This window comes from Hemitrygon akajei, unplaced genomic scaffold, assembly GCF_048418815.1.
Source record: "Hemitrygon akajei unplaced genomic scaffold, sHemAka1.3 Scf000041, whole genome shotgun sequence".
NCBI lineage: Eukaryota > Metazoa > Chordata > Chondrichthyes > Myliobatiformes > Dasyatidae > Hemitrygon > Hemitrygon akajei.
The window spans coordinates 880,391-894,094 of record NW_027331927.1 but is presented as its reverse complement, the minus strand read 5'-3'; the positions used below and the strand labels follow the sequence as shown (position 1 = coordinate 894,094).

General features: G+C 43.5%; 1 protein-coding gene across 1 annotated transcript; it reads right to left on the bottom strand.

The window, feature by feature from the left end:
* Window positions 1-1,130: 1,130 nt before the first annotated feature.
* LOC140720298 (uncharacterized) lies at window positions 1,131-6,814 on the bottom strand. Its single transcript, XM_073035165.1, has 2 exons — window positions 6,770-6,814; window positions 1,131-4,222 (listed from the first exon to the last, which is right to left on the bottom strand). The coding sequence occupies exon 2, from the start codon at window positions 3,808-3,810 to the stop codon at window positions 1,915-1,917; it is 1,896 nt and encodes a 631-aa protein (XP_072891266.1). The 5' UTR covers window positions 3,811-4,222; window positions 6,770-6,814; the 3' UTR covers window positions 1,131-1,914.
* Window positions 6,815-13,704: the final 6,890 nt, after the last annotated feature.

The window sequence follows — 13,704 nt, the reverse complement described above, 5'->3', positions numbered from 1 at the left end:
TCGGCCTCTCCCCAGTGTGAACTCACTGGTGTCTCTGCAGTTGAGATGTCCGAGTGAATCACTTCCCACACACTGAAGCCTGAATTATGCTTCACTGTACGCTCTGCGTAGCCGCGTACCCGATGCGGCACTCTAGGCCATACCGTGCGCCGTAGCTTAATAGATAGATAGATAGATACTTTATTCATCCCCATGGGGAAATTCAACTTTTTTCCAATGTCCCATACACTTCTTGTAGCAAAACTAATTACATACAATACTTAATTCGGTAAAAAAATATGATATGCATCTAAATCACTATCTCAAAAAGCATTAATAATAGCTTTTAAAAAGTTCTTAAGTCCTGGCGGTAGAATTGTAAAGCCTAATGGCATTGGGGAGTATTGACCTCTTCATCCTGTCTGAGGAGCATTGCATCGATAGTAACCTGTCGCTGAAACTGCTTCTCTGTCTCTGGATGGTGCTATGTAGAGGATGTTCAGAGTTATCCGTAATTGACCGTAGCCTACTCAGCGCCCTTCGCTCAGCTACCGATGTTAAACTCTCCAGTACTTTGCCCACGACAGAGCCCGCCTTCCTTACCAGCTTATTAAGACGTGAGGCGTCCCTCTTCTTAATGCTTCCTCCCCAACACGCCACCACAAAGAAGAGGGCACTCTCCACAACTGACCTATAGAACATCTTCAGCATCTCACTACAGACATTGAATGACGCCAACCTTCTTAGGAAGTACAGTCGACTCTGTGCCTTCCTGCACAAGGCATCTGTGTTGGCAGTCCAGTCTAGCTTCTCGTCTAACTGTACTCCCAGATACTTGTAGGTCTTAACCTGCTCCACACATTCTCCATTAATGATCACTGGCTCCATATGAGGTCTAGATCTCCTAAAGTCCACCACCATCTCCTTGGTCTTGGTGATATTGAGACGCAGGTAGTTTGAGTTGCACCATATCACAAAGTCCTGTATCAGTTTCCTATACTCCTCCTCCTGTCCATTCCTGACACACCCCACTATGGCCGTGTCATCAGCGAACTTCTGCACATGGCAGGACTCCGAGTTATATTGGAAGTCTGATGTGTACAGGGTGAACAGGACCGGAGAGAGTACGGTTCCCTGCGGCGCCCCTGTGCTGCTGACCACCGTGTCAGACCTACAGTCTCCCAACCGCACATACTGAGGTCTATCTGTCAAGTAGTCCACTATCCAATCCACCATGTGAGAGTCTACTCCCATCTCCGTTAGTTTGTGCCTTAAGATCTTGGGCTGGATGGTGTTAAAGGCACTAGAGAAGTCAAGGAATGTAATCCTCACAGCATGACTGACCCCATCTAGGTGAGAGAGTGATTTGTGCAGCAAATAATGCGCACCTTATGTAAATGTAACTGTGTGTCACAGACGGCGAGAACTGTGCTTGGTCTGCTTAGTAACAGAACATTTCCTCCTAGAGATTTCCTGTTGCTTCGAAGTTGGAAAATGGACCAAATAGAGGACAGGTTAAGTCAGGAAGTCAGAAAATATCTACATTTTTACAACTCTCCATTGGTATACTATAAAGACTTGCAAATGGCATGAAATTTGTGCAAAGAAATTTCCACAAACATCGGTTTGGATGTCACGGACTGCACAAAGAAATGGAAAAACTTCTCTCTTTTCTGCGCTGCAGTAATTTCAATAAAAGTAACTCTTATTCAACATCTATTAGCTCCACATCCAACAAGATGAACTCAGCAGTTGCCATCATTCCCAACTCCACGAGTCAATTCAACACAGTAGCATAGAACCCCAATGCCAACTAGCATTTTGCCAGAGCAACGCAGACACATGAACTCACAAGTAAAAATGCACACAATGGCGTAGGCCACTTGCATGGGCTACTGTGTATGCTACACTGTAGCATCTATGCAGAGGTATAATTCAGGCTTGAGTCTGCCTCTCCCCAGTGTGAACTCGCTGGTGACTCTGTAGGTGGGATGACTGAGTGAATCCCTTCCCACAGTCTGAGCAGGTGAATGGCCTCTCTCCAGTGTGAAGTCGCTGATGCACCTTCAGTTGAGATGACTTAGTGAATCCCTTCCCACAGTTTGAACAGGTGAATGGCCGCTCCCCTGTGTGAACTCGCTGGTGTGCCAATAGGTGGGGTGACTGAGTAAACCCCTTCCCACAGTCTGAGCATGTGAATGGCCGCTCCCCTGTGTGAACTCGCTGATGAACCATTAGGTGAGATGACCGAGTGAATTCCTTCCCACAGTCTGAGCATCTGAACGGCCTCTCCCCAGTGTGAACTCTCTGATGTACCTTCAGTTGGGATGAGTAGATGAATCCCTTCCCACAGTCTGAGCATCTGAACGGCCGTTCCCCAGTGTGAACTCTCTGATGTACCTTCAGGTCAGGTGAACAAGTGAATCCCTTCCCACAGTTTGAGCAGGTGAACGGCCGCTCCCCAGTGTGAATTCGTTGGTGAGCCATTAGAGTGGATGACTGAGTGAATCCCTTCCCACACACTGAGCAGTTGAACGGCCACTCCCCAGTGTGAACTGACTGGTGTTTCAGTAGGTAGGATGACTGAGTGAATCCCTTCCCACAGTCTGAGCAAGTGAATGGTCTCTCTCCAGTGTGAACTCTCTGATGTACCTTCACTTGAGATGACTGAGTGAATCCCTTCCCACAGTCTGAGCAGGTGAACGGCCTCTCTCCAGAGTGAACTCGCTGATGTACCTTCAGTTGAGATGACCGAGTGAATCCCTTCCCACAGTCTGAACAGGTGAATGGCCTCTCCCCTGTGTGAACTCGCTGGTGTGCCAATAGGTGGGATGACCGAGTGAATCCCTTACCACAGTCTGAGCATGTGAATGGTCGCTCCCCTGTGTGAACTCGCTGGTGTGCCAATAGGTTGGACGACGAAGTGAATCCCTTCCCACAGTCTGAGCATGTGAATGGCCGCTCCCCTGTGTGAGCTCGCTGATGAGCCATTAGGTGAGATGACCGAGTGAATCCCTTCCCACAGTCTGAGCATCTGAATGGCCGTTCCCCAGTGTGAACTCTCTGATGTACCTTCAGGTCAGGTGAACAAGTGAATCCCTTCCCACAGACGGAGCAGCTGAACGGCCGCTCCCCAGTGTGAACTCGCTGGTGAGCCATTAGGGTGGATGACTGAGTGAATCCCTTCCCACACACTGAGCAGGTGAACGGCCTCTCCCCAGTGTGAACTGACTGGTGTCTCAGTAGCTGCGATGACAAAGTGAATCCCTCCCCACAGTATGAGCAGGTAAACGGTCGTTCCCCAGTGTGAACTGACCTGTGTGCTTGTAGGTGGGCTGACTGAGTGAATCCTTTCCCACAGTCTGAGCAGGAGAATGGCTTCTCCCCAGTGTGAACTCGCTGATGTACCTTCAGTTTAGATGAGCAAGTGAATCCCTTCCCACAGTCTGAGCAGGTGAACAGCCTCTCTCCAGTGTGAACTGACCTGTGTGCCTGTAGGTGGGCTGACTGAGTGCATCCTTTCCCACAGTCTGAGCAGGTGAATGGCTTCTCCCCAGTGTGAACTCGCTGATGTACCGTCAGTTTAGATGAGCAACTGAATCTCATCCCACAGTCTGAGCAAGTGAACGGCCTCTCTCCAGTGTGAATTCTTTGATGTACTTTCAGTTGGTATGAGGCAGTGAATCCTTTTCCACAGTCCAAGCAGGTAAATGGTCTCTTCCCAGTGTGAACTCTCTGATGTACCGTCAGTTTAGATGACTTAGTGAATCCTTTCCCACAGTCTGAGCAGGTGAACAGCCACTCCTCAGTGTGGACTTGCTGGTGAACCATTTGGTCAGATGACCGAGTAAAACCTTCCACACAAATTCAGTAAATGACCAGCCTCTGCCCCAGTGTGAACTGACTGGTGTGTCCACAGGTGGGAACACCAACTGAATCCTTTCTCACACACAGAACAGGTGGATGGCCTTGTCCCAGTGTGAACTTATTGATGTCCCTTCAGTTGAAATGTCCATCTGAATCCATTCCCACTGTCTGAGCAGATGACTGGGCACCCCCTACCCGTTTAAAATGACAGGCGTGCCAGTCGGTCAGATGATTGAGTGAATCCCTCTCCACAGTCTGAGCAGGAATGATGATTGAGTGAATCGCTTGCTCCACTTCTTAAACATCTGGACAGAGACAGCAAAACTGGTGTGCTGTGTTTTAGATTCCCGTAGAGAAATTCCTTGTGATTTGTAACCTGTAAAAAGATTTACAAAATCCATCAGTGGGTGTAGGACAACATTTCAGATGAGATCACTGAGTTGTCAAGGTGTGATCTGACATCACACTGTTACAGTGAGGTTCAACCCAAGTTGGAGAGAGAGATCATCATCTAACTGGGCAGAGTGCTGGAATGACCATCAAACTCTCTGATGCTCCTCCTGTCTCTATAAGAATGGGGCATTTCTGCCATCTCCAATCTGTGACCTGGCTCAGTTTGACTCTCTCCATTGGTATTATTCCCTGTTCCCACTGAGCTGCATGGGTTCCTGGCCCCACAGTAACTGAAACACGCTCACCGAAAAAGCCGGCAGTGCATTCCACACATTTCAGCCCTGGGAAAACAAACCTCTGGCTATGCACACGATCAATGTCCCTCATCATCTTATACACCTAAAAAAGGCTCTAAACATAAACAAGGACATTATACATTGCTTTGAGGATTTGTCAGAAGTCTACAAAATCATGAGGGAGAAGATTGGGTAAATAAATGCAAGCAGCTTTTTCCACTGATGTTGGGTGACAACTAGACGGCATGGGCAAGTGGGGAAGGTGAAAGTTTAATGGGAACATGTGGAAAAGCTCTTCACTGAAATGGTTGTGAGAGTGTGGAATGAGATGCCAGCACAAGTGGTGAATATGAGCTCGGTTTCACCATTTAAAAGAAGTTTGGATGGGAGCCTGGATGGTAGGGGTATGGATTTGTGTAAAAATGGCCCAAAGGATATTGGGGACTCAGTTCACCACAACCACAAACTGTTCCTGCTGCTACCATCCAGAAAACAGTACCACAGCAAAAGGACCAACAGGCCCCGGGACATCACCTTCCACCAGGCCATCAGACTGATTAATTGATTTCTATTTTCTTGCCTGGCCTATATACAAACTAATTATTATGAGTTAATTTAAATTACACATTGCACATTTAGATGGTAACGTAACGTAAATATTTCTACTCCTCATCTATATGAAGGATATTTGTAATAAAGTCAATTCAATTCACCCTCTCCACTATATGTTCTGTCAATCTAGCTCCCATTCCCCCTACAACTTATTTAAACCACATCACCCCCACCCCTCCCCCGCACTACCTCTAGCAAGCCTTATCACTGGGATATTAGTTGCCTCTTGGTCTGTTCCCCTAACTAACAAATCTCCTATCACCCCTTTGACTTTCGTCTGTCAGGTAATTGCCCCCAACAGTGTCTAAAGTGGTCCAACTGCTGTTGTGCAGGATAGCAACAAAGTACTCTGCGATGGCTATTTAACCTCATTCCCCTTCCTGACTCTCACACAGTTTCCTGTGTCCTGCACCTTGGGTGTAACTCACCTCTCTTCATGTCATATCTATCACCCCCTCCAACTGCTGGATGATCCAAAATTCATCCATTTCAAGTTCCAACTCGTTAAAGTGCCGGGTTACAAGCTGCAGCTAGATGCACATCTTGTAGGTGAGGGCATCAGGGACACGGGAGGTCTCCCCTCCTTCCCTCCAATATCCCCTCTAATTTGTAATATCCAGTGTGCAGATAAATCTTGTACTGTGCATTTTTTACCCAGTGACAAGATGTGCACAGTGAATTTTATATAGAGATGTATTCATTTTCACAGCTAGCAAATCACTGTCAATAGGAACTTTGATCAAGTTCATCTGCACTCTCACACAACCTATGTAGCAGGCCTGTAACCGGTAATGAAGGATTTTCTCACCAAAGCTTTTGCACATTGTCCATATGTGATTTGCTTGCTAAACTATGCTTTAAAAAGTCAGATTTCCAAATATCACTTCACTTCTTCCCACTTGCAAATTCTCCAGCAACTTTTGCATCACCACAATACACACAGGTAACACCAGTTTCTGTATTCTACATAAATATTCCCCCTGAACCCTCCCCCAATGACTGATGGTGGTGAACTCAGTGATGACAATGCCAATGAATATGAAGGGAAGGGCAGTAGTCTGTCTCACTGGAGTCTGGCACATTTGTGATCTGAAAGCTACTTGTTGCCCAGGGCAAAAGTGTTTGATATCACTAGGTACCTAGACAGAATTGGACAAAACATGTTCTCACCGCTAGAAAAGTACATTACAAGAACACACACAAAATGCTGGAGGAACTCAGCAGGCCAGGCATCAGCTATGGAAAAGAATACTAATGCTGAGTTCCGCCGGCATTTTGTGTATGTTGCTTGGATTTCCAGCATCTGCAGATTTTCTCTTGTTTGTGATTGGAGGTAGAACTAAGCTGATTTTCTCAACTGGTGATATAAACGATTTTGTTCCCTTTCTCCGAGTTCCTAATCCTTGCATTTAGATAGCTGGAGCTCAGCTCTGTCTGAGAGATCCATCGGTTCCCATTCCCTCATCAGCCGGACGCTCCCCGGGGCCCGTGTACGGATCGCGGGGCTGAGAGAGAGGGGAGAGAGCAGGACGGTCCCGGGATTGCGGACTACGGTGCCCGCAGTTCACAGGAATCGTCCCTCAGTCGGTGTTTAAGATAAAAACACAGAGAATCGATCTTACCTGCAGACGCTATTTCCAAGGCCTTCTGTGTACTGTGCGCATGCGTGATACCTGGGGACGTCATCAGCCCTAACGCCTGCGCATCTGTTCGGTGCTTCAGCGCCAGCGAAATTTTAAACGCACGGCCTTATGGGTTATCACGGTGCCATTAAATATTTCTGCAGGCTCTGTTTCAATATTCATACCTCATTTTTTTCGTGTGTGTATAGAAAAATCTGCAGCTGTTTTAACGCCGAAAGCTCCCATAAACAATATACTCGATATCAATGTGTATCCAATGCCAAAGTAAAATGCAGATATAAAACACATGAGATTCTGCAGTTGCTGGGAATACAGAGACGCACACACTCAAAATGCTACATTTTCGAGTGGATTTACAAATCTCTCCTCTCACTCACTTATTCCGTGGATTACTGAACTTTTCCACTTTACCATCTTACGACTTTAAGCATTGTTTCCCAAGCTTGATAGTTTGGGAGCTATATATACGCACAACACTGTTAACTTCAGTTTATTTCGTTTAATCTTTTATATCTGGAGTAGATACAGATAAAGCTACTGGTTTTCACATCGAAACCAGACTCCATTAGTGATCTATTGCTGCTGGTACGTAACAATTGTGCTGTCTGAGGCACAGTCCTTTAAAATTGGTGAAAATGACTCAAAACGTTGAAAAGAGCGGAGAAGAAGGAGTTTAACCAACTTCGTCCAGAGCCCTGAAGAACGTCACAACCACAGTGAGCTCATCATCTTATTCAGCCTGGAGAAAATCATGCAGGAAATTGATGCAGGTGTACAAGATGATGAGAGGCATTGGTCGTGTGGATAGCCAGAGGCTTTTTCCCAGGGCTGAAACGGCTAACACGAAGGGGAATAGGTTTAAGCTGATTGAGATGTCAATCAGAGGAGATGTCAGAGCTAAGGTTTTTAAGCAAAGAGTGGTGTGTGTGTGGAACGCACTGCCAGCGACGGTGGTAGAGGCGGATACAATAGGGTATTTTAAGAGACTCTTAGATAGGTACATGTAGCTTAGTAAAATAGGGGGCTATGTGATAGGGTAATTCTAAGCAGTTTCTAGAGTAAGTTACATGGTCGGCACAACATTGTGGGCCAAAGCGTCTGTAATGTCTTGTAGATTTCTATTATTCTATGAAATTCAAGGGAAATCTCCTATCCCACGGAGTGGTGACTAGTTGCAACCTGTCATCTCAGGGAGAGTGATAGGGGAATGGCAGGGATAGATTTTGATATTCTGATCTGGAACAGAAACATGGGCCAGGACCAGAATGGCCGAGTGGCCTGTCTAGTATACACAGTGAGTGTGGTAGAGACTGTAAGTACCTGACACACGGGATTTGATACAGACTGATTTATCTTTCACAGATCCACAATATTAAACACCAGTCTAGTTTAAGGCTAACATCAGCAGAACAGACTCCTCCAATGCTCAGTGACCAGGGTTCAGTCCTGGGTGCGATGAGCAGCCGCAAGAACTGCAGAATCTGACAGTAACAGTCCCTCATGAACCTGCAGCTGCCTTCAGTCACCGTGATGGTTAAACATTTAACACGGAGCTGATTTGAACTTCCTCCCTGATGTGAAGTTGCTGGTGTTGCAGCAGCTGGGATGATTGAGTAAAACTCTTTGCTCACTCCGGACAGAAATGTGGCCTCTATTTATTGCGAACTCACCGGAGCATCACAAGGTGGGTTAACTGAATGAGTCTCTTCGCACACACGGAGCAGATGAACGGCCGCTTCCCAGTGTGAAGCTGTTGGTGTATCTGCGATGGCCGACTGAATCCCTTCCAAAATGAGAGCCAGTGAATGACGTCACAGTGCTAGCAACGTCATGGCGATGTATCCAATCAGATCACGGACATGGACACGTGTTCGAGCTCTCCTTGGAGCGAGTGGGACGCTGTCTTCTCCAACATCTCCGCCTCCTCATTAAAGGATCGGCGGCATTCAAGCGCTGGTGAACTGACAGACACAGCGGAACTAACGAGCTGTTGTGGTTGAGATTCCTATACACAGATCCTTTGACTTTTCTACACTGCTAAACGTTTACAAAGCAAGTCAGTGGGTGAAGGACAACATTTCAACTGAAATAATTTTAGTCTCCATGGTGTCTTCTGATTAAAACACTGTCACATCTCAAAACAATTTAGAGGAACAAGATTTCATCTTCTAACTGGCCACAGTTCCAACATCAGGCACAATATCAAACTCTCTGCTTCCCTCTCTGTATCAAAATGGATCATTCCTCCCCTTCATCAGTCTGTGACTTGGCTCAGTTTGTCTGTCTCCTTCGCATTCTGAGCATGCGCCACACACCTACTGAGATCACATTTTATTTACACGGCTGTGACTGGAGACTTTCCGATTATTATGTCCCTCCCGGCATTTGACGGTGGTAAACTCAGAGTAAGCAATGGTATTGAACATCGGGAGTAGGTGATTAGGCTTTTTCGTTGGAGATCGATAAAAGGCCGGTAGCGTGTGGCTGGATGAGTGGGTCGTTTTCAGACTGGAAGGAGGTAGCGTTTGGAGTACCCCAGAGATCAGTCCCTGACCACAGTTGTTCACAGTTTAATGTCCTGGCGGAGGCAGCGAGATGTGAGATATCCCAGTCTGCTGGTGACGCAGAAAGAGTGGAGTTGGGGGAGGCTATTCTCATGCAATTTCGTAGCTTTGCAATCAGTACATAGTGCACTGTGGGGCTGCAGTGGCGGGTTCCAATCCACTAATTAGATTGGCTGACGGCACTACATTGATCCCCCGGATCCCAAATAATAACGAGGCAGCCTACAGAGAAGAAGTCATCACCCCAACACAGTGGTGTCAAGAAAACAACCTCTCCCTTATTCTGTCAAAAACAAAGGAGCTGGTTAGGGATTACAGGAGGAATGGAGACAGGGACCGTATTCAACATTTCCAAGTCTGTTATTGACACAAAATGTACATTTTAATATTGATCATGACACAATGTATTTTATATATCGTTAATGACTTAAAACATATTTACAGATTGTGACTGACAGAGAATCGTATAATTTGTGTTCTGTGTGTTATCTGAATGTACTTGCCTGTGATGCTGCCACAAGTCAGTGTTTCTCTGTCCCTGTACCTTCCCGTACTTGTGCACTTGGCAATAAATTCAACAGGACCTGAGAAATCTCAGTGAGATTTGATTAGTGATGATCATCTTGGTTAGTCTGTCTAACCTTTCCACACAATTGAAATGGGGAATTTGTTTATTATCATCACGTACTGAACTTCCAATGAAAATCTTCCCTGACATGCCATCCACACAGATCGATACATTACAACAGTACATTGAGGTGATATACGACAGAACAATCCCTGTAACAAAGCATTATGGCTGCAGAGAAAGTGCAGTGCAGATAGACATATGGTGCAGGGTCACGTCCAGTTACATTGTGAGGCCGAGACCATTTTATCATTCATTTGGCTTATAACCACAGACAGGAAGCCGCCCTTGAGCTTGTCATTACTAATAACTGCAGCTCTTCTTTTTTCTCACTTTCTCGTGGCCCTAGACAGGGATGGCCTTTAAGCCGTTTATTGTTTAATCTTGTATTGGAGCCTTTAGCTATAACACTCCGTGAAACTAAAAATATTTATGGTATCTCTATGAATAGAACCATACATAAGATCTCTCTTTATGTAGATGATCTTTTGGTTTTTATTTCAAGTCTTGAGGAATCAATTCCTAATCTTTTGGAAGCACTTAAAGATTTTGGTAAATTTTCAGGATATAAACTTAACTTGAAGAAAAGTGAATTGTTTCCATTAAATGTCCCTGTTAGTATATATGATGATATTCCTTTTAGAATTGTTCATACATTTAGATATTTAGGTATTATAATTACTAAAAAATATAATGATCTCTATAAAGCGAATATAGTTCCTTTAATGGTCTCCATGAAACAACAATTTTCTAGATGGAATCCACTTTTTTTTTCTTGAATAGGTCGTATTCGTGCTGTGGAAATGATGATTCCACCTAGATTTTTATTTATTTTCCAAAATATACCTATCTTTTTAACTAAAAAAAATCGATCGAATTGACTCTCTATTTCTTCTTTTATTTGGAACAATAAGAGACCAGGAATTAATGTATCATTTACACAAATCTACAAAAGATGGTGGACTTGCACTTCCTATATTAAGACTATTATTGGGCTGTGAATATTAGACAATTACGTTTTTGGTTATATTGGCATGATAAGATCCAAAAATCATTATGGGTTGATTTGGAATTAAAAGCTGGTAAACAATTTTATTTTACTTCAACTTTAGGAGCTCCATTACCCTTACAGCTCTCTAAAATTCCAAATCTAAATTATTACCCGGTTATTAAACAATCCCTACGGATTTGGGTTAAGTTTCGTTTATTTTAATTTTAAATAATTTAAGTTGTCTAGTTTTTTAAATCGAAACTTTTCATTTAAACCTTCAACAACTGACCCCATTTTTCTTCTATGGAAAAATAAAGGGATCCATTCTTTTACAGATTTATTTTGTGATGGTCGATTGATGAACTTTGAAGAGTTAATTAACAAATTTTCTCTCGCTCATACACATTTTTTGCAATATGTTCAGGTGAAACATTTTTTACAACAATGTTTACCTAAGTTTCCATATTTACAAGAATCTGATTTGTTGGATACCATTTTGAAATTGAATCCCTCAATGAAAGGTTCCATTAGCAGAATTTATAATTTATTTTTGTTACGAAACGAGAACCTATCACGAAAGATTAAACAAGATTGGGAGAGAGAACTTAAAATGATCCCTGTTAATGAAGATTAGCTTCGACTTTTGTAAAACGTAAATTCTTCTTCTTTATGTGCCAACCTTTGTTTAATTCAATTTAAAATTTTTCCCCGTTATTATTTAACAAAGGAGAGACTATCTAAAATATTTCCTACTATAGACAAATGCTGTGATAGATGTGAAACTGAAGTAGCTACTTTGTCACATATGTTCTGGTCATATTCTTCATTAAAATCGATTTGAAAATCTTTATTTTCTACAATTTCTAAAGCTCTGAAAATTCATTTACAATCTAATAGATTGACTGTTCTATTTGGAATAGTTCCATATCATATTCAGGATATTTCATCTTCAGATCAACATGTAATTGCATTTGTTACACTACTGACAAGAAGGGCTATTTTATTAAAATGGAAAGATATTTCTTCCCCTACATTAATTGAATGGTTTTCTCAAGGAATGTTATGTCTTAGTTTGGAAAAAAAAATAGAAGTAGAACTTTGGATCCTCGATTCGATTTTCTGAGAAGAGGGGGTTCTTTGGTCAAATATTATCATTTCAATTGAATTACACTATATGGTTTCCTTCCAATTTTATTTTTTTTATAAATACGAAATGGCGGTTTGATGTTTCTTATTTTCATATTTAGATGATGGTCAAATGTGTGTTTCTTATGTAGTTAGTGGGTTTTTTCCCAAGTTAGATGGGGTTATTTTTTTCCCTTCTATACATATATATTTCTAATTTTATATTTTACGGTCAGTTTTTTCAGCTTTATTAATTGCATACATATTAATCTATTGAAGTTTTGTATCATTTTATAGCTGTAGAAGATTCTGTACCAATAAAAAAGATTCTAAAAATTAAAAAAAAAGAAAACGACAAAACAATAACTGCGACAAAGCATTATGGCTGCAGAGAAAGTGCAGTGCAGATAGACATATGGTGCAGGGTCACGTCGCGTTACATTGTGAGGCTGAGTCCATTTTATCATTCATTTGGTTTCTAACCACAGACAGGAAACCGTCCTTCAGCCGGGTGGTTCGCTCTTTAAGGCTTTTGTATCTCTTCCCCGATGGGGGAGCGGGTTTGCAGCAAGAATGTCCAGGCTGTGAGGATATTTGAGTACATGACCTGCTTTTCCGAGACAGGGGAAGTGCAGGGAGAGTCCATGGAGGGGAGGCTTGTTTCTCTGATGTTCTCTGCTCTCCAAAGTTCTCTGCAGTTCCTTGCAGTCATGGGCAGAGCAGTAGCCGGACGAAGGCGTGAAGTATCGACAAGAAGCTCAGAGACCTCGGCCTTCACCCTGCCTTGTGTAGCTGGATCCTGGACTTCCTGTCAGATCGCTGGCAGGTGGTAAGAGTGGGCTTCCTCACCTCTGTCTCTCAGACCCTCAGCACACATACCCCAGAGGGGTGTCTCCTTGCCCCCTCCTTTACCTTCTGTGCACCCATGAATTTTGTTGCCACGCAAAGCTCCAGTCTGCTAATTTAATTTGGTGACGACACTACACTGACTGGTCTGATCTCAAATGATAACGAGGCAGCCTACAGAGAAGAAGTTATCACCCCGACACTATTGTGTCAAGAAAACAACCTCTCCCTCATTGTGACAAAAACAAAGGAGCTGGTTGTGGATTACAGGAGGAATGGAGACAGGGACCAAATTCAACATTTCCAACACTGTTATTGACACAAAATACACATTTTGGTATTGATCATGATACAATGTGTTTTATATATTGTTAATGACATAATACATATTTATAGATTGTTACTGACAGAGAATCGTATAATTTATGTTCCGTGTGTTATCTGAATGTACTTGCCTGTGATGCTGCCACAAGTCAGTGTTTCTCTGTCCCTGTACCTTCCCGTACTTGTGCACTTGGCAATAAATTCAACAGGACCTGAGAAATCTCATTGAGATTTGATTAGTGATGATCATCTTGGCAGCTCGGTAGGTCGAATGTATGCGACAGAGCACTGTTAAATGCAAAACCCTGAACAGTGTCGATGATCAGAGGGATCTTAGACTCCAAGTTCATCGCTCCCCGAAAGAGACAGCACAGATTGATCGGGTGGTTAAGAAGGCAAATTGCATGGTTGTCTTTATTAGTTAAAGCATTGAGTT

Excerpts from the sequence above, each read along its gene's own strand:
- LOC140720298 (XM_073035165.1), bottom strand. The coding sequence starts at position 3,810 with ATGGTTCACCAGCAAGTCCACACTGAGGAGTGGCTGTTCACCTGCTCA.